Below are 21051 nucleotides of genomic sequence, written 5' to 3'. Positions count from 1 at the left end.
TCCTATTGATTTAGGAGTTTTCTCATTTGATTTTTTGTTCCACAATTCCCAGGAACAACTTTTTCTTTTATTAGAATTGGCACATGAGATTTCAGAGGAAATGGCTTTACTTTAAGAAAACTGGAAGAAGATGGTTGAAAACTAGGCTTAAAATAGAAAGCTAGTTCCACTTATTAGTGAGGAAATATAATCCATAGTGCTGTTTCGTAATTCAAGTTACTCAATGCTTTTTAAAAACGTTAAAGACAATTGCTCATGTTGGTGTCCTTCATTTCAGATTAATCTTTAAACTGAATATACACAAGATAATGCACAATAAAAAGTACTTTTGCTTCATGTAAGAATACATTTTATGCATTGTATGGCCAGTTCTGATCTCAGGAAGAGTAATAAAAGCACTATGTGGTCAGTGGAATAGTAGCTAGGCATATGATAATAAAGCACTTGTCAATAGACAGCTAACCATCTAGTACGTGATTTTAAGAAAATCTCTAAAGGCAGTTCTGCCCAATTGGGATTCAGTTCTGAGGTACACAAGCAAATACAAAACCCAATAAGGATGTCTGCAAAAATCCAGGTATCAGCTAATCTAAACATTCCTAAAAACATTTTAGCAAGCAGCTATAAAGTGTGACCACAGCATTACACCAGAAAACTCATTTGGCTATCAATAATGACAAAACGGCACAAATAGTTATTTATAAAACTGTGAGTGTGAAATATTTCTCAGGTTTATGCGAATTGTAGATCTGTTTTCCTCCTACTTCATTCACAACTGAATGCTTTTAATAGTTCGCCTCCAGGGGAAGAAAAAATAAATAAATGTGTTTAGCTGTGAATAGCCGACTATTTTCTTATATTTTAAATTTTGTCTCAAAATATCATATAATCTAATCACATTGTACAAAGCCACACACTCTGTGTCCTAACCCCATTATTCAATTAAGTTGACTGTGCACCCCAGCCAATGAGACTCTCCTAGCAGTGAGATTACTGGAGTTCCTCTGCCAAAAAAGCTACAGGATTGTGAGGACTTTGCCAGGAACTGATCTCTTTGAACAGTAGGTGACAAGTATGTGGTGAAGCTATTACATTTGAGCCACAGAGGGCCTTTTGTTCTATGGATATTTGTCCAACACCCAATGCCTCTACTTGACTTCAAGGCTAGGTTGTGGTTTTCATCTCAAAAACATCTTCTTTGAAAGAGCTGTATTTGCAGTCCTTGCATTAAAAATTTAATTGTAATAGGAGTTTCAGTACTCCAGCCATATAGCTACACAAAATACTTTAATGTGCATATCTTCTAGAAGCAGAAATCAAACTAAATTCAAAACACAGAGAAAGAAGATATACAAACCTGGCCATCTGAATCAAAAGCTAAGCAGGCAACTCCATGCGTATGTGCATCCTTAAGAACAGACACAGTCTGTACACGGTAGGAATCCCAGATGCAAATGTAAGGGTCTTTTCCAACCTGCCCTGTAGCTACTAAAGTTTTATCCGGATGAACTGCGAGGCTGAAATAGAACACAGTTGAAGTTATAATATGCTTTCTGAATCAGTAAAATAGTATAAAATGTAAAAATTAAATTTAAAAATAACTATTTTTTTTAGTTCTCAAAAACTTCAGCTCCTTTGGATTTATTGGACTGATCATATCAACTGACTTCAAAAGTCAATCTATCCCATTATTTACTTAAAATAATGTGTTTTACTGAGACCAGCATGGCTAGTGTAGAATACAATTTATCATGTAATAATATTTTAACTAGGCAATTTATTGAAAACATAACTGAATGAGCACACAGGCTTTTATCCTAGTCTTTCATAGCTTTATGAAGTCAGTGGATGGTTTTCTACAATTTATTCCTCTTTTACACATCAGCTCAAATATTCTGAAATATGGACCAGTGGCTGAGTAATGGATATTTTTCACTATGACAGCTACATGCAGGAAATCCTCTCATCTTCATATGCTTAAAGATAGTACCCTCAAAAGAGACAGAGAAATAAATTATTTCTCCTACATTTGAAGAACAATGACTTAGGTATTTTAAGATCTACTTTTAGTTACTGCTGCCTAAGGAGAGGTAAAATTTACTGTACCTTTGTTAATTTATCTCATGTTCTCTAACAGCCAGTTAGAAACAGTACTTTGCACAAAAGCTGTCACATCAAGCCATATTTCTACTACTTAAATCCGAGAAAGGTGCCAGTGTTTCAAAAACTGTTTCCTGGTTTTCAGTGGTTAAATCCACTAGCATCCAGAAGACTTGCTTTGACCTACCCTTACACATTTATTAAGCATATTAAACACTCAACTTTTTTATTCTCTCTAGTATTTGTACAGATATGCTAATGCAAGCTGCATTCTAATGCAGGCTCTGTCAGCAGAATTAAACTGTGCTTCTGTTCACAGTCCTTCAGACAGGAAAACCTCCACCAGACAGCCCACAACATCCTTCTCCCTTAACCTTGCCCAAGTGTGAACACTAACATTTACTTCCACTTTGTTGTATTGGAAGCATTTCTTTTAGATGTCAAACGTTTTCTGGAAGCAAGCAGTAGCATAATTAAAAAAAATAATAAATCAACTAATAATTATATTTTCCTTATCAAACATAATAGATCTTCATTGTAACACAAAAGACAAAAGGTCACGATTTAGCAAACTTCATCCCACGTTAACAAGAGAAATGCAGGCTATCAGTAGTGACACAGTACCAGAAGCTGCTCTCTGCAATTATTCTGAGCTATTGTCAAGTTAGCCTTCAACCTTTGAGGTATTCTCTTTGACAAAACCCAGAGGGTCTAGCTTGGGGATGTTTCTTAGTAATGAAAAACCCTCCCCAAGGTGATATGAATACAAAGGCAGTTTTACATTCTCGTCCAGGAAACAAATTTGAACAATGTCTGAGTACGTGAGCTACAGATGGAATAAGGAAAAATATCCTATTAATAAATTGACAGATGGCTTAGGGAAGCTGAATATTTCTTCTATCTCAGGAGTAGATAATACTAATTATTAAGAAGAACTCATCAAAAAACTTAAGGAAGTTTCACAAACATATATATTCAAATTTTTTCATGTTAAAGAACAATTCGTGAAAAAGGAACAATTTTAGCACAATGCCCAGTAAAACTTTTCTCTGCTCCTGCACTTGCTTATTCCTCCTTTCCTTCATAGGCTTGGATTCTACATTATACTGTGTGCCAACAAGTTCACCTCAGTTCTAAACATATAAAGGATGACTCCACCACACTTAAGCTGTGATACCCGTAGTTAAGTTTGAATACTTTTCTTCAATGATAAGAACCAGATGGAAAAGATTAATTGGGCTAACCTACCTCACTGCTAGAACAGAATTGCAGGTTAATTACATCTACCACTGTTTTCTACAGTTCAGTTTTCACATACTAGAACTTCCTATTTTACATTTTGTATCTCCAATCCTGGATATGAGGTTAAGAACAAGAATACATTTCCTACAACATAAATATGTCTGTACTGAAAGTATCTGTTATTTGTTTTATCTGTTTTGATGCATGAAGTAAACTTGTGGGGGAACTAAAATTAGGAACTAATATCAATTTTTGGCACCTAAGTAGTCTGATTTTTCAGAACCGCTAAGGACATTCATCTCCCACTAACAGCCTTTACAATGCACTATAACTGCCTACGTTCAGTCTGGCTGTTAGATAACCAAGTGTTTATTTTTGGCAGACAGAACAGTGGGTTACAGCGTAAGGAAATGGAGTCCAATTTCAAGAACAAATCTTAGTGACTGTTTGATACCTTTATATGATTTACATGTTTGTTGTGTATTAAAATATAAAAATTGTATGTGCAGCTATACAATATTTCTGCTGTATGGGTCACTTCCTGCTGGCACAGGTTCTGCAACCTTCCCTGCCTTTTTAAAAAGAGTATAAACTTCATTGCTTGTGTTTTGAACTGCTAGGTGCATTTATTCAACCTTTCTAAGTAAACGTGCTATCCTATATCTACGCCATTTATAATGACACCACATCACTATTTGCGCCACTGGAAAACACTGAAATGCTATGATATCAATGCATTATGAAAACATGATTAGAATGATTAGGCATTCAGACAACAGCAATTTATGGCATAGAAAAATTTTATTAGGGAATTGCTTCCTATTTGTTCCAACAGGAAGAACACCTAGAAACGCAAAAGTCTTTATCATGTAACCAGACAATTTTCTGCAAGTCACAAGAAACAGGTCTGCAGATACCTGTTTGAGATACACTACTGTACGTCACGGTTCAACTAGAGAGAATGGCTGAACCACTGAGACTTAACATCTCTGAGCAAGCCATGAATTGCTTCACTCCCACACAACTTTACCTCCCTAAGCCCATACTTGCTCTGCTCATCCACCAGAGTTTGCACTCATCAGTGTATGTACATTTGCAGACCTATTCTCACTGTTAAGAATACGTAACAGTTCCAGTACCTAATAACAATAACAAAAATAAAGTGGGAAAAATAAAATCAAGACATCTTAAAATCATGAACATTTCTCTTAAATGCAATTCACATAATTCCTGTGCTTTTTCCATAAGCACACTGTACAAATTATATTAGGAAAGGCTTTACTATCAATGACCAATGAAGAGCAGTGTTGCTCCATGAGGAAAGAGGAGGGAACCAAGGGCAGCCATGGCAGTACATGCAGTGCCCTGACTGACCAGCTGTAGTCCCACAAGATCTAAGCAAGGTGGGCAGAAGAAATTTCACAAGAAAATTTCTCCCCACTTCCCAGGTTTGTGGGAAAAGGAAATGGATGCTCTCTTGCTAAAGAGTTGGGGTGGAAATGGAAAGGATGAAAGTAGCAGCAATACTGCTGGTACTGCTTGCTGGTAGTGGTAGTCACTTCTACACACAACTCAACCTTCTCTCTGTGGGAACTGTAACAGGAGCAGATGCATATGTAGGGTAAGAGGCAGAGATCAACTGCTTTGGAAGTGCATCACCTTCCAGTTAAGGCAAAGAAAGCAAGGGGATTCCTGGCAGTCCGCTCTTCTAAGCAGCTGAATGCTTTTGTATATACATAAAGCTAACTGTGAATTCCAAAAGCACTCTGATGTGTTTGCAAAAGATGTCTTTATTAAAGTGCCTCGCTAGGCACTTCTTTTAAGCAAACAATCTATTTAAGATTAACAAATAAACTTTAGGTAATATTTTAACATTACACCTTATTAATAAAAAGGTCCATTAGGAAGAAGAGATTTCAGGGAACATTTCCTTTTCCTTCCCTTCCAAGATCAACAATTCTGAATCTAGCTTCCAAGGCAAGAACCCTGTTAATTTAGGATAATTAAAGATGCCAGTCATGCATTCTGGCAAGGTCTGATGAAATGCTTTATAAAAGTCATTAGTGGATCCATCTGGTCTAGGGGCCTTGCCAGATGGTAAACTCTTACTACCTCCGCAATTTCTGTTGCAATAATATCTCACTCCAAGATTTTCTTTTTCTTTTAGAAACACATTAGAATTTCAAGGGACTGAAAGTATTTGTTTCTTGTCTATATTGTATTTTGGGGGGTTTTCTGTAACAGGTTCCATACACTTATATACACATACAATACAGATGTCAAGTTCAAAACTGAGGTGGAACTAGGTAGAAAAGTTTAGATATAGAATGCAAACTACTTCAAGTAGCTGAATTGAATATTAAATTGTTTAATATTATATTGTAATTTCTGTATTTAAATTGTTCCCAAACTGCAGATAAAACAATTTTTTTCTTCATAAAGCACATAGTCAAGGAACCAAAGAATTACAGATACTGGAAAGAATGGTTGACTGGGAAGAACAAAAAAGGGACGAGGGAATTGATGATGGTTGAGGAAGAGAGGTTCCAAGGAAAAAAGGCTCAGAGTGGGATTAATGACAGTCTTCCAGAACATCAAAAGCAGTTATAGAGAAGGTGGAGGTACTCTTTTCACAAGGATGCACAGTGAGAGGACAAAAGGCAAGAGACACAAGTTGCTTCATGGGCAGTTCTGTCTGGATACAAGAAAAACATTCTTCACAATAAGCAGGATTAAAAATTGGGATAGGTTGCCTAGAGAAGCACTAGAATCCCCCTTGTTGGAAATGATTCAAGAGTTTGTTGGCTTGACAGGACTCTGGATAACCTAATCTAAGGCCATGATCTCAAGAGAAAGTTCAACTGGATGATCTTTGGAGGCCCCTTCCAAACTAGACTTTTCTGTGATTCCAAATACTGAAATACATCAAGAAAGTCTGAAGTAATAAAAGTAAAAATGCATTTTGGCTCACAGCAGTTTACTTGCATTAGATAATTGCTCCTTGATGCTGCAAAGAGAAAGCAACTCCTGTTATCTTTAATACACACATATGGAATTGATAAGTTCATGGAGATCTTGAAATGTGTGTATCAGATAAGAGATAGAAGTTTAAAACTCACTATTCTGGTCTTTGAAATATATCACTGCACTACCCTATTTATCAGGTAGTCAAAACACTTTTTCACTGCAGCAGCCAAAGGCTGAACATTTGCCTTTATAGTTTTGAGTGTATAATTTTTCAAGGTATGTTTTCTATTTATGAATGCCATTATTAAACTGAATCTTTTTATGACCTTCCTATTAACTATTCTTTGATTAACATGAATCAAGCAAATCCACTTTTCATGCAAACTAAAACCAGTTTCCAGAATGTCCCACCTGACAAACAAGAACTGCTTTTTGAAAGAGGAAGTAAACATCTACAGTTCTGAATGAAGTCAATGCAGACTGTGATTGAAAATCACTGTGTTAGATGGACTTGTCATTCATCTCTTGACAATGCAATTCATTCTCAGTGCTAGGGCTGTTTTGCACCTTAAAGCAGTGTGCAAATTTGATGCTATTCTAAAATAACTCTAGATAGTTAGACAATGATAAACTATTCTCTATTTCAAATCCATCCTGTTTTAAATTTGGAATAACTTCCGTGTTTAGACAAACCTGTATAGAATTATGCAGTTTTATGTAACACAATGCTATACAATGATAATGTAGACTTGGGGAGAAACATAAGGTAATTTTAAAATCAAATTCCATAACGCAGATACTGTTTGTATATGATTATTCTTCAGAAATAAATGAAAGAATTTATTCTTTCTTGCTCAAAATCTGCTACAAACCCTGCCGTTTAGCAGAACAGAGAACACAGTGGGTCTTTCCTCAGAATTTAGGTCAAACTTGTTGCAAGGTACTCAGGGCACTGGCTGTGCTATGCTTGAATGACAGACAGATAAATAACACAACCATGTTTTTTCTTAAGACTTTTTCTCTGTAGCAAAAAGTATCTCTGAAGAAAATATATTTCCAAGAAGCTCCAAGCCTGCCCTGAAATAGGCCATTACATGCCAGTAGGTATTTTCTTCTTGGTTGCCTCCTTCTGCTCCACACTGTTCGTTCTCAGTGCAGAAAGAAGTGACACTTTCAAGATCCTGACAGGCCAGCAGGCATGTCTGAAGACCAGGGATCTTTCCAGCTACATTTTACTGCTCACACAGTGCTAAGGACAGAATTGTCTTCATATGTCAGCAAAGAACGCAAACAGTCTTTCAGGAATTCCTCATTTCACAGAACAAAATGAGTTTCTTTCCTCAATTGTGGGGTCAAAAGTGAAGACTGTAACTCACTTTACAGGCAGACCAATATTATCAACAAAATAAGGCAAGATGCAGCCTGATCTCTACTTCTGAATGCAACACAAAACATAACCAAGCCTGATTAAAAAGAGCAATGGAATAAAGACCAGCAGTTAAATGGAAGCAAATGTGGGTGCCTGGAGAAGCAAGGGAATAACAGAAAGGAAAGAGGAGCTAGGAAAAGGGAAGCAGACCAAGGCAAGAACAAAGCAACCTGCACAAACCCCACTGGATCATGCTGTAAAAATGGAGAGGATCGTTGAGAAGAAAACTCCAGGAATTTGACAGGCTTATTCTGCATATAATCTCCTCCCAGATTACTTCTGAAAGACAAACACCACAGCTATCATTTGAGGAAAATCAGTCTCTTAATGATGGAGTTTGCTACTCATGCACATACACAACTCCCAACCTTTTGCTCTTCCAGTGCAAGCCTGTGACCCCCACATGCAGTAAAAAGCTGGCAGGCTGATCACACAACAGGATGACCAATTTTATTCGGCATGTACCACACTGCAGGTGATGGAGGCTATGGGAGTGCACTGCAGGCATATGAAACAAGTCTTACTGGGAGAACAGAGACAATAGAGATCTGGGAGCTATGACACACACAGACTGTGTGTGTACATATACATGCATGTATAATTAATGCACACTCTCATACAACTGAAGTACTTTTTACATGTGAACATATAGCTGTAATAATACTTTTAAATATACAAAATATTGCCACATACTTGTTGCAAACAACTCAAGTACAGAACATATTTGTCCTAAAAAAATAAGAATATAAACATTGACGGAAACACCACTAGGTAAGGGCAATGACAAAATTTTAACTTACTGGCTTGATTTTTATATGGTAATATCTTACTTATATATTACACAGAACAGCAGATGTGCACAAAAATATGTTTTTAAGATCATCTGGCAAATAAGGCATTTTTTAAGTCTAAGTTCCAACTATTCTACTGCTTGCTTTTCCCTTCCATATTCCCTGTGTAGGAAGAAGAGTGATACAGCTAGAGGTTCTAGCATTTATTCATCATTCTGCACTGGCTTCCTACCTAGAACAAGTCATCGCAGGCTATCTTTCTCAGCAGCAATTGCTGAATTTGGTGGCCTGCCTCAGACAGCTACCATCTGCTTGTCAGAGGAAGTAAACACCTACAGTTCTGAATGAAGTCAATGCAGACTGTGATTGAAAATCATTGTGTTAGGCTTGGCACTCATAACTGATCTTGGCCACAAACCGAGTCTAACTTTAATCATTTATGAAGCGGATGTGCAGCTCAGCTGGGCTTAATAAAGGTCTCTGAAGTACACACATTAATAGCTGCTGTTATGCTAAAGTATACTTTAAAATGTCCTGGGAACACAAGAGGCATTTTGACAAGGATTTTATTTCTATTTTCCAGAACTCAGGGCGGGGTAGAATGGTGGCAGAAGCATGCAAAGTTATAACCGTTCCTGTCACTCTAAAGTTACTCCTCTTTGTCCTTGGGAAATTACTGCTGACCTGCTCCCTGTGCCAATGTGTGTTACTCAAGCCTATGGAGTTATTCCACCACATTTCAATAAGGTTTGTTTGGCAGCTCAATGCTTATTAGAAGCCTTGACAGATCAGGCCTATAAGGCTACGTAAGCAACCTAGCCGAACATGGAATTTGAGGTTGCACTGCACGGCTACAGAGGTATCACAGAATCATGCCAGTTTTAAAGACTAAATTGCTCTTGATCAAGTGATTAACATTTCACCAGTAACAGAAGGGAAAGAAGCATGAGAAAAAAACTCTTTAAAATGTTTTGAGCAAAAATGTTTTACACTTTAATTAAGGCCAGCTCTGATTTACACTCATATGCATCTGTACGCAGAGAAAAATTTGGCAGATTTAATGAAAGAGGACGGCACTGCAGCACAGTCCTACAACACTGTGGTTCCTCATCACACATGGCTGCAGTAACACAAAGGTCACACAGTTCTCTAATGATGTATTTTTCTCACGTATATTTATTTCACGTACATCTCATGGATATTTTGCAACTCTGAGCTTCTGCCAGTGAAAAGAAGTCCTAGGAGACTTTATCCAAAGCCCATTTAATTATACCGAAAGGTAAGTATAAACAACTGTTCTTGTCCTCATTAATTGTGTTTTTTTGAGCAACAAGTGATCAGGGCAAAATATGCAGTATTTCTTATTAGCTGCATAACACCAAACAGACGCTACTGTGCAATTCTAAACTTAAACTACCACATACCAGTTTTCCCCTTCAGCTTTCACATGCATGCACAGTTTCCATCCGAGTCTAATTATATTTGCATTCTCAATGATGATTGCAGCAAGCTGCAATATCTGAAAATAACCCCCAAAGTGACACGACTATGAAATTTCCAGAACTTTTCATACGTAGCATGGTATGACTATTTTTTCAAGAAAGGCCTAAAGATACACTGGAAAGAGAGGGTCTTGGCCCATGCTGAGAGAAGTACAGAGACACTGCTAAACAAACATAAACTGGATGAAGTTGTGTTGACACATGGGGTTTAGCCAAAACAGCTATAGTACTTTTTCTAGTCTGAAATAAAACTTAGTGGGGGTTTTTTGTGCGTAGAGAAACAGAGCAGGAAGCTACCAAAGCTATAAATTAGAAAGGAGAGGGAATCAGCTTTTCAGACACCCGAAGGATTTCTGGATAACCTCTTGCTGCTTGGCCTCATTCTTTTCCCTGCTTGAAAATTATAGGTATATAAGGCTGAAAATCATTGCAACCACTAAAAAATGAGAGGTATCAAGACACTAAACACTTTGGCCAAAAGACAGGTAAATAAACACCCAGCACAGGATACACATGGCACCTCTTGATTTAAGCATTGTGATTTGACAAAATCAGTAAGATGGAGCTGAACCAATGAGTTGTAAAGAAAAAGGTACTAGAACTGGAGACTAAAAACAGAGGGTCAGGCAAGAGCTATCTTTAGTTCAGCATTATATTTGCCCCCTACCCTATTCTATTCTGTGTTTATGACAGTTAAATGGACAACGTAAAACATTTTGAAATAAAATATACAGTAAAACATTAAGTAGATACTTGGTCTACGGTGTTGAGATAAAAACAGCAACATAAATGATATCAGGTTAACTCAATGATTTTTCAATACATGGAAAACTAATTGTACACTGCTGTAAATTTAGTATTGCTCACTAGAAAGTATCCCAACTTCCATGGTCATCTAGTATAAAGAATTTTAAGGCCAGTCTGAACACTGTGATTGAAAATACAACTTGTACATCAGATAAAATCTATAAGTTAAGAAATCATGGCCATTGTCACATGCTGTAGCATCCTTTATTTCCTGTCTTCACCCTATTTCAGTCTGACTCTCTTGAAATACCAGATTCAAAGTGCAGTCAAAACAGGTGACACAAACTGTGCATTGCGACTAGTAATCAAACTGTTTATTTTTCTGATTTCATCACACCCTAGGGCTGAAACAACTAAAAATGGACTGAAAGTAGCTGTGCCTTTTCTCCCAAATGCAGAGATGTGATCATAATTCAGCAAAGATTAAGCCAACAGCTCTAAAAATGGTGGTCACAATGAACAGCAAATATCTGTGCACTAATTAATTGCCCACAGCATGATGATGTCAATCAAGTTGTACTAGTGTTGCTGCAGATGGGTCCTATGCTTGACAGCACAGCTGAAGGTATTCTTTCTAGAGGCTGATTCAGTAATTAACTGCTCTGGGATTTCCTGGATCTACTCTACTTTTTGTATGGCTAACAGTCATCAGTGAATATAGCTATAACTATGCAGATCACTCAAGACACAATCCAAGTCAAAACATTTGCAGAAACATCTGAGAAAGAGGAGAGAGGAAATGGGAACAAAATCTTGGAAACAGGACAGACAACAGATATAGCTAACAAAAAGAGGAATCAAGAAGGAGCTGCAAAATGAATACAATATAGAAGATGTGATAAAAATAACCAAAAAGCCCACAGAAGAACAGTCAAGGAGAAATGGGAAATATTATAGAGGAAAAAAGAAATCCCCAGCCACTGTCATAACCTTTGGAGCTATGGGGCAGTTTGGATGACTCCCACTTAAATTTTTAGTTTAAGAGATTTCATCTCATCCTGTTGAAAATTCCTGGGTATATTCACATCTGTGACAAGTTGTATGATCTGACAAAACTCATAGGCTCTTGTTAAAAAAAAAATCACGCTAGGATGATAATACTGTTTGCATAGGTTTGCCTTTAACCAATTAGCAGAAATAAGGATTTTAAGCCTAGGGAAACCGTTCTTACTTCAAGTGTGATGAATGCATGGTGCTACAGCTGCATCCTACTCAGGCCTTCTTCTCACAATAATCCTGTCATACAACTTTTTGAGTTTAAGCACTTTAATGGAAAGAAGTAGAGAAGAGTCAGAGCTTGATTCAGTAATATATCAAATGATCACACACTGAGCTGCATTTGGTAGGTCAGAAGCAGATGATGATTCTTTTTACGCAAAAGTCTGCAGATATCTACAGAAATTATAAATGTGGCAATACAGAATGTGGCTGGAAAAAACCATTAATTTTTAGATGCCCTAGACTACGGGGAGTTATCAGTGCTACTAAGAATGCTTTTTTCTCCTTTGAACGCTGCCAGCTGACATGTCTCATTATCTCACAGAAACTCAAAGCCAAGACCAACAATTTTGTTACTTTTCAAAAATACAGTATTGTACACTGGGTGATCATCAGATCACACTGAGGGAGATAAAAGAATTCTGCTTGGTGGTGAAGGGATTAGATTTAACTTTACTTTTGCACTTTCTGACAACATTCCATATTCTGCAGCCAGTTACACCTCCATAAGATAACAGGCCTCTAGGTATAACAAAGGAGAGATTCTTGCACAGTACATAGGAATTGGAAGTATCTACATTAGCAAACTGCTGCAAAAAGCAGTTAATCTTTGTTGACCATGGTGTAGTAGAAGACACGTAACACTGACGCATTGGCTACATATATGGATATAGTCTAGTTTTAGGATTTCTGCTAGGCAGCAATAAAATTTCATCAAACTTCTAAGTCAGCATGGTTAAGAAATCAGCTATGCTGTTGTAATTCTGCATTGTATTTCTACTTCGCCTAAACTGAGACACCTCGCTCCATTAAGAACTGCAAAGAGGACAGAATTGTTAATGCCATTTTGTCATAGCCAGTAGAAAGCTCGTGTTCTCTTTGGTTCTCAGAGAAGTTATCTTTCCCTGTATTTTAGAGGTTGAAAAATTAGCAGAAACAGGAATACAATTCTAGTGTGACTGACTAGAAATCCTGCTCCCTGTTTGGTGCATGGAAATAAATAACAAAAAAAGATTACTTTGGAGCAGAAAGCATTGCAGAGCATGTAGAAACCATATCTAATATTAAAATGGGTCCATGGTCTAAATTTCTAGTTACAGTGCATCAGTAGTAAGGTCATGAATACCAGGCTTACGAGAACTCTTTGCCAAGCTTCTGAAATTCTGTTTCACCAGCTAACTGTGTAGAACACAAATACAAACACTATTCCTAAAAATTCAAAGACTGCTTTTAACAAATACATATAAGTCAACTTTCCCTTTTTCTAGCAATTAAAACAAGAAAAGTTTCTATATAGTAATCCACAAAGCAATTTTATTTTTCAATAAGTGAAATAAAATAAAAAATAAATATGACAGTTGTTATCTTGCTTTATATTTTCTGACACAACCTGAAGGTTATAAGTATCAAGTGTCTCTCTCATATGGGATAGATTTTACAAACGTTCTGTATCTCAGTTACCAATTACCATGACAAGACATGACTAGAGCCCATGCAGCATTAAACTTACATGTTAAACTTCTTACATAACAGAATTTATCTAGTTTCGCAAAGCCTATTCTAGCTGCCGTACATGAGAGGCATCTCACCCAGCTGTACCCTGTTTTTAAACAAAAAGCAGCTAAGTATCTTTATTTTTTAAAACCAAAATAGAAAATAATTAAGGATTAAAACCAAAGCCTTGCTTTCACCATACTCTGCTACACTTCTGATGATGAAGTTATTCAGCATCACGGTAGAACCAAGAAATTGGTTCACCAATAACATACCAATACTCTGCACATAAAATCCAGAAAGGTAAGCAGTAAAACACCAAAGAAATACACTTAGAAATTAATGCTGATCAGAATTTTCCCCTGCTTACCTTTTAGCCTTCTCTGCTTTCTACCACTGGCTTTGTCAGTCATGGCAACTCAGCTGATTTCAGCTACTGCTGATTCGAAACAAAGTAGAAGGTTGCTTTTGACTACAAGTTAACCATGCTAATTTGAACTACTAGGTTGGGAGAGATCTACCTTTTAACGGAAAAAAACACTGAAAGATTTGAGAACTTATTTTTCAATTTCTTCATCAAGTGAAACTGGAAAAATATTTTAAGGTTTGCCTTTTTCTTTGGAAAAGCCTAAATAAGCAAAATAAGTGCTTACCAAGTCTCCTGGACAGCTTCTATGAGTGCAGTTTAACAACTGAATTCTACATCTAACCCACAACTACTTCCCCCTCCCTCTTCCAGCTGATCCGCATTTGTTACAAATTGACAACCCTGGCAAGTTCAGGTGCAGGTATTTTAATTGCCCATTGCTATTTGCAACTTCTGTTTTTTCAAATTCAGCAGGTTAAGTAGAGGTGAAACAGTCATCTCAGTAAAATGTGTGCTTAACTGGTGTTAGACAATAGAAAATCCTCACAGGACAGAGCTGGTTTTTATGAGAAAAAGCTAAAATTCAAGTCCACATCAATTTGATATCACAGAATTCACTCTACAGCCAAGGTATTTTTCCCAGTAGAATCTCTAGCATTTAAGACACAGACATTATACTAAACATCTCACATAGTTAAGGTGTTCACTTTGCCAAGTGGAGTTTTCAGATGTATAGGAAAAGTTAGCTCATTTTGAAGCCTTATACTGAAATAAAGTCCTTATTAATCACAAGAAATCACAGGACAATTTTAATGGAATTTTGGCTCATGACACTGCATTTTATTTAAAGTGTTTCTAAAACTCAGTTGCTCAAGCTGAAGGACAGTATGTATTTTGCTCCACTTGTGAAAATATGGCTAAATATGGCCAACTCACACATCTTAGAAAATCACCATCAAGACATATCTATTTGCTAGTGGAATCCTCGGAAGATCCTGGACACAGGCATCAGGACTTCAGCTACAGTTGCTCCACCTCTGACTATTACACTGGATGCAGGAACTGGGAAGAGGGAGACTGGAGGTGAAAATGTCTAAAGACATTTAAGAGTTCTTGAATCTAGCAGGAACAGAAACCTGTGGGACTACCAAGGTGTGTTTCTTCTCAGAAATGGGAAGTGAAATAAAAATTTCTACAGCTCCATGTTACTGCTGCCAACTAGATGGAACTTTACTAGCAAAGGATTTATCTGACCTCCTTCTAGCTGTTGTTCACATAGAGGCACTGTGAAGGTTAAAGGACTGTAAAAGCCTATGTAAAAGATAACAAAACATATCTACAGTTAGCTTAGTGCCCCCCTCTTCATCATTATAATAAAGGAAGCACCCTTTCTTCCTGAGGGCAGTACCTATAAATATATCCACTACAAACACGGGCAAATATATCTGTGAAAGGAAATCTAAAGTTATTTTTTCACAAACTTTAGGTAAATGGTGACTACATCCAGGCCATATAACCTATGTCCTTTGTCAGTTTGAGAACTGTAACTCAAAGTATTTCAATAAACGGTCATTTTTCCAAATTTATTTAAGAATCAAAATCTGCCAAATTTTTGTAACAGTTATATTTTAGGATACTGTCTAACAAAACCCAACCTAACAGTGACGTATTTCACTGAGACCTACATTTCCTATTAAAACTACTAAAAATACTGTAAGAACTAGACAAACACATTGAAAGCCCTTAAAAATCTTCCTTCGCTCAACACATACAAATACTGTTGACTTTGTCTTTACAGAAATGACTAAAAGACCATGAAAATATTACCCTTAGCCATAGAAGCGTAAACCCCAAAGTAAACAAGTTTCTCTCACCTATATCTGGTGCAAGACAGAAATTCACTTTGGTCATTTTTAGAACTAAACTGTACATACAAATTATAATCAGGAAAAGGTTTATTTTAATTTTTTTATGTCTTTACTGGTTCATTGATCATTTTAATGTGTTAGAATAATTCTATAATGTTTAATATTCAAATAAAATTTGTATAGTCACTCAAAAAATGTTTTAATTGTTCCACTTTTAATTTCTTTTTAAACCTTAGTATTTTCCTGTGATATTACTGAATATTTCTTTGAAGTTATTTACTGCCATGTTATATAAGTACTTGTAATGCTTTTCTTAAAAAAAAAAAAAATCATGGACAAAAAAAGTAAATGGTTTTCTTAGTTACTCAGTACATCAAGTTCACCCTAGTGTGGTGGTCCATACAAAAGCAGACTGCCTGAGGAGTTAGAAAGTCCATTAGAAATTCAATTACATTATTTCATCAACCCACTGCCTATCCAAGTAAAAGAAAGAGGCAGCTTCAAATGTAAATGTTAATACTAATTACACAAGTCAAAGTAAAATCTTTCTTTGCTTTTGCCTTTTGGAATCTCACAAAAGACTGTATAAACTCTAAAAATGTATTTTTTCTGGCTAATGTGGGCATGGACAATGCTTTCATATGAGAAACTGCAGTTCATCAGGACTAGAAAATGAAATTACTTCTTAGACTTCTATGACATAAAATCTTATTCCTCAGATGATAAATCAAAAAAATCAAGAGTTAATACCAACATGGTATTTTAATAATATTTAGGAAGAATACATGGACTTCCTTTAATCTTTGTGATAATTGTCTGAAAGCATATTAAGGCTATATATATGTTCATAATAATGTATATATAACATAAAGAGTATGTACATGCAAGCTAGTATACAGTCTATACCTAAGAAAGCCCATGGTATGTATCCTGGGTACGGTGTAAAAGACAAGATACACAAGATTCACCAGCTCCTCTGCTGCAGATGACAGCAGAATCTACTTCTCCCAAATGTCTCTATCCTACAAAGGGAGGCATCATAAATTAGCATTGCTAAAATAGAAATGATAGATAAGAAAGTTCAAAGAGGTTTAAGCTGTCTACCTTAATGACAGTTAAAATTCTGTAAATTTTTATGTCGTGTGGACAGTCATACTTCACCAGAATAAGTCAAAGAACAGGATGAGAATGCCCAGTGCATCTTCTCAAGAAGCAAGCCAAACATGTTATTTGGCACTGCATTCATAAATGTGAAATTCCATAAAGGAAAAGGCTATAAACAAAGTTGTCTGTCTTAATATGTTGCCAGCTTTGGCTGCAACACTAGAACTATATACAGAGTTCGTTCTTCTTTAGCTTCAGAACAGAAGCATATGACAGCAAACACAACCGCTAAAAGCTAAATAAAAACATTGTTTACACAATCATAATGTTTAAGTGCCTATTAAAATGTAATTTAAGCTTTGAATACAATAAATCTGCCTAATTCAAACTACTGCATCTACAGGGTCTATGGGATACACCGTATATACAGCATCCTCAAGGTATAGCTTTTAAAATTTTGTGTTGCAAAACAGCTTCTGAGCTGATTTGGGTATTCATATCTTGTGTTGTGCTCTCAGTATAGGCAAATAGATAAAATGGGAAGCAGACATATTTTAAGTAATAGTGCATTGGAGGAATTCCCAGATTTGCCACAGAAGGAATAATAAAACTAAGGATAAGTTTGCCCTTTTTGAGTACCTAAGCTAGCTAGTTTAAAATATCTCCAGGAACATTATCGTCTGCAGTACTAATACACTTGCACCTCAGCCAACAATACAGCCATCAATATTTTCTGATTACACTTGTATTTTTGAAAGCAAAAGATTAATCCATCCAACTGATGTGTGACACATTATCCACATTCTTCTTCTCTCTCTTGCAAAAATATCAGACTAGTTGAGAAACAACTAGAATTTTAATATATGCTAATTTGTGCAATGTATTTTGCATAAATTTGCTTTTATTTTTGCATTATGCAGGCAGCTGGAATAAGTAAAAAAAGATCTGTAATCATCTCAGAATTGAAAAAAAATGAAAGCCAAAGCTTTATTCCATGTTCATGATTTAAATATTAAAATAGTAAAATTATACACTTTGGCTTTTATGATCTCATAATGAAGTCATAAATATATTTAGAATATTGGCTTTTTTACTTTGGAAATGAGCTTCATACCTGACTGGAACACACCTTAAAAAAACCCCAAAATTTGTTGGTTTTTTTTTACATGGAATTAGATGATCGTATCTTTTTTTATTTCATTGGAAAATGACTGAAATGATTGCATTTAAGTTTAATAATATTCCGGTTATCTTATCTGGCTGAAAATAAGGCTCACTGGACCTTATAAACTATACATTATGTCCTATCAACATTAGAGCAAGGTGCTCCACATTTAAGAAAGATTTGAAACTAAGATTAATTAAACTAAAAGCATATAACAGAGTAGCAATAGCAAAATATATCAAATGCTAATACAGGGGATTCTGCCAAGCAGATCCCTGAAAAGGCCAAAGTCTGCTCTCCTCAAATCCGGGTTTATGATCTTGCTTAATTTCCTCACTGCAGCCTCTCAGGATCCTGAATTCCACTACCTCAATGGTTGCTGCAGCCAAGTCTGCTCCAGACCTTAACATCCCTGACCAGTTCTTGTCTGTAAATACAAGGTCCAACAGGATGTCACCCCTTGTTGGTTTCTTCACCACAACAAAATAAATCTATATATTCAGTTATTTTCTATGTATTAAGAACAAACCTAAATTCACCCTTCAGGTGCAGTTCAACAAGTGTTAAACAAACAAACAAAACCCCCTGAAGATTGCCATATGTTTTTTCGAACAATTGCTCATTTTAAAACCACCTTCATATCTATACAGTTGGTTTAGGAAGACCATTTTTACATCTTCATTTAATCTCTTTGCAGATAATACACACATTTGAGGTACAGTTCCTCCCAGACAGATGGAAATAGCTCATTACATATAAAGATGATCTCTCTTAGGTTTCAGTTGAGTATTTTGGAAACAATCCTCAAAAGAAACGAAGTCCCTTCTTCAGGAAAAGCACTTCTATCAATAAACAAGGTAAACATTTCACTGGTTTCTGATGTACAACTGAATATAAGCAACATATACTGAAACTGCAAGAGAATATGGACATGTATAGAAAATAAAAATATTAACAAATAGGGAAGATGTTCCAGCATTTCTTCGTGTTTTATACTAGTCTAGATAGTTAGGACAAAACAGTTCAGCCACCAAAGTGTGGGAGAGATTAATGCCAATAGTTTCTGCAACACTATTCTGGGAAATCCATCTTTCCTGGAAATCTGCATAAGGGTAACAATAGCAAACAAATAACTTTCAGAGATACTCATATTTGTATTAAGTTCATATGATAGCAGAGAAGAAGAGAAAGGGAAATTATTACACTCTGATGGGGTTTATTTTACCTACTTCTACAAATGTGAAAATATTGAGACTCATAGCATGATCCTGAGAGCCTCTACAAGTGACCGAGTTTTGGAGTGGCCGATTGTCAGCTTTTGTATCCATCTTGGCTTGTTGTACTTCCAGGATCTCTAGTACTGTGGCCTGATGTGAATCTACTGTCACCCTAGCATTCCAACAGTAGGGGGTCTTCAAATTCTCAGATACATTTGTTAGCAATTTCCTGATTGACTTTTGTTATTTAGATGCCAAGCCCTCAGCATAAACTATGTTAGTAAGTATGTCTACACTAGTAAATAAACCCCTCCAGAACATGGACTCAACACTGACCCACTATCATCTATGCTACTGAAATAGCAGCAGTTTAGGCTCAGGATATTTAGTGCTTTCCCCAACAGTGCCTGGACAAGGTCTGGAAGACAAAACACAGCACAGACATTTCCTATGATCTGGATGCCGTCACCATCTTTTGAGGAAGAAAACCAGGCAAGTGTGTGGATGCAAGCTGTACCATGCTATTTGTTCTCAAGGCTAGAGAACCAAAGGCCTTCACTGTACTATTTAGAAGTAAAGAAGTCAGTTGTCCCTTGACCCAACAGTACTCCTCATGCTGAAAGGTTACAAGGAACTGCACCTCATTTTAGAGAAATAAATACTCTTAGCTGTGTAAATCAGCATCTAACTCTTGCAGATTTGGTGAAACAATGCAGATACATAGCAAATTATTGTTTTACCCAAGGGGCATCATCTCATGTTGACTGGAAGAAACTGTAACGTAAATATCTAGATTAACACAGAAGAGTGAAAAACAGAACAGGGGGAAAAAAAGGATGCAAGCCAAACAGAATTAAGTGAAAATGAGACAGCAAGGAAACTTCCCACATATTAGTCAAAGAATGCCTCTGAGTCAATGTAGAGAAGAGAGACCTTTAGCCAGCCTTTAGGGAGGTGACTATGGGGTCATCAGTCAAAGCAGATTGTTGCAGCTGTGTGGGAGTTTGATTGATAACTATGAAATCATCTCTCTAAAAGGCTAGCCAGAAGCACTTATTTTTATTCAGTGTCAGCTGAGCTTTCTTTTTACAAGAATGTAAAAACTATAATAGATTTCAGAAAAAAGGAAAAATTATTAAATCAAGAGAAGTATACTTTAAAATATAAATGAAGATTCTAATTAAGAAAAATAGAGATTGTATGTCTAACAACAAAATTATGTTCAAAACTTATGACACGCTGCCAACTTTTTCTATGAACTAAATACCTCAGGGGGGTTTTACTGGTTTCTGAAACTGCCGATCAAAGACATATGCTAAAATTTTCAAAACAGGATAGGTAAAATATGTTGGCACATTGTATGAATGATTGAGTCTGGGAAGTCCCACATCAGAGAGCAATCCAAGAACAAAATAGGAGAGACACAAATGTATTTTGTTTTCAGTTCCATCAAAGCTATTCCATTTGGGGTGGCAGATGCCAAAGGTAACAAAAAACTAGTCGTAGCTAACTGACTCGAAGGAGCCAGAAGAAAAACTGACATATAACATGTTAGAAAGAGTATGCTAACATTCCCACAGGAATAATCAGTACAGAAGATGACTAGAAATGACATGTGAAATGCCATGATCTGTCTTCAGAAAGAAACAGGAGCTAGAAATCCCCATGATCTTCTGAATGAATGTAAAGTCTTATGCTCATGACTTAAATTTATGTTGAAATATAGTGAAGCTCTTCTGTTTGTGATTTATTGGTAATATGCTATTACCAAAAAAATAGG

At 36.3% G+C, this 21051-nt stretch overlaps 1 protein-coding gene across 7 annotated transcripts in view; it reads right to left on the bottom strand.

The window, feature by feature from the left end:
• The window catches only part of EML6 (EMAP like 6), a 119972-nt gene that overhangs the window by 80355 nt on the left and 18566 nt on the right, over positions 1-21051 (bottom strand). For all 7 annotated transcript variants that reach the window (XR_007506169.1, XR_007506170.1, XM_049801609.1 and 4 more), the window contains exon 2: positions 1358-1517. Coding sequence is in view for 5 of the 7 variants with exons in the window: in XM_049801609.1 (XP_049657566.1) it covers positions 1358-1517 (160 nt within the window). In the remaining 2 variants the exon portion in view is untranslated. The remainder of the gene's footprint in view (positions 1-1357; positions 1518-21051) is intronic.

Source organism: Accipiter gentilis, chromosome 5 (assembly GCF_929443795.1).
Source record: "Accipiter gentilis chromosome 5, bAccGen1.1, whole genome shotgun sequence".
Lineage (NCBI taxonomy): Eukaryota > Metazoa > Chordata > Aves > Accipitriformes > Accipitridae > Astur > Astur gentilis.
This window is presented reverse-complemented; position numbering and strand designations above follow the sequence as displayed.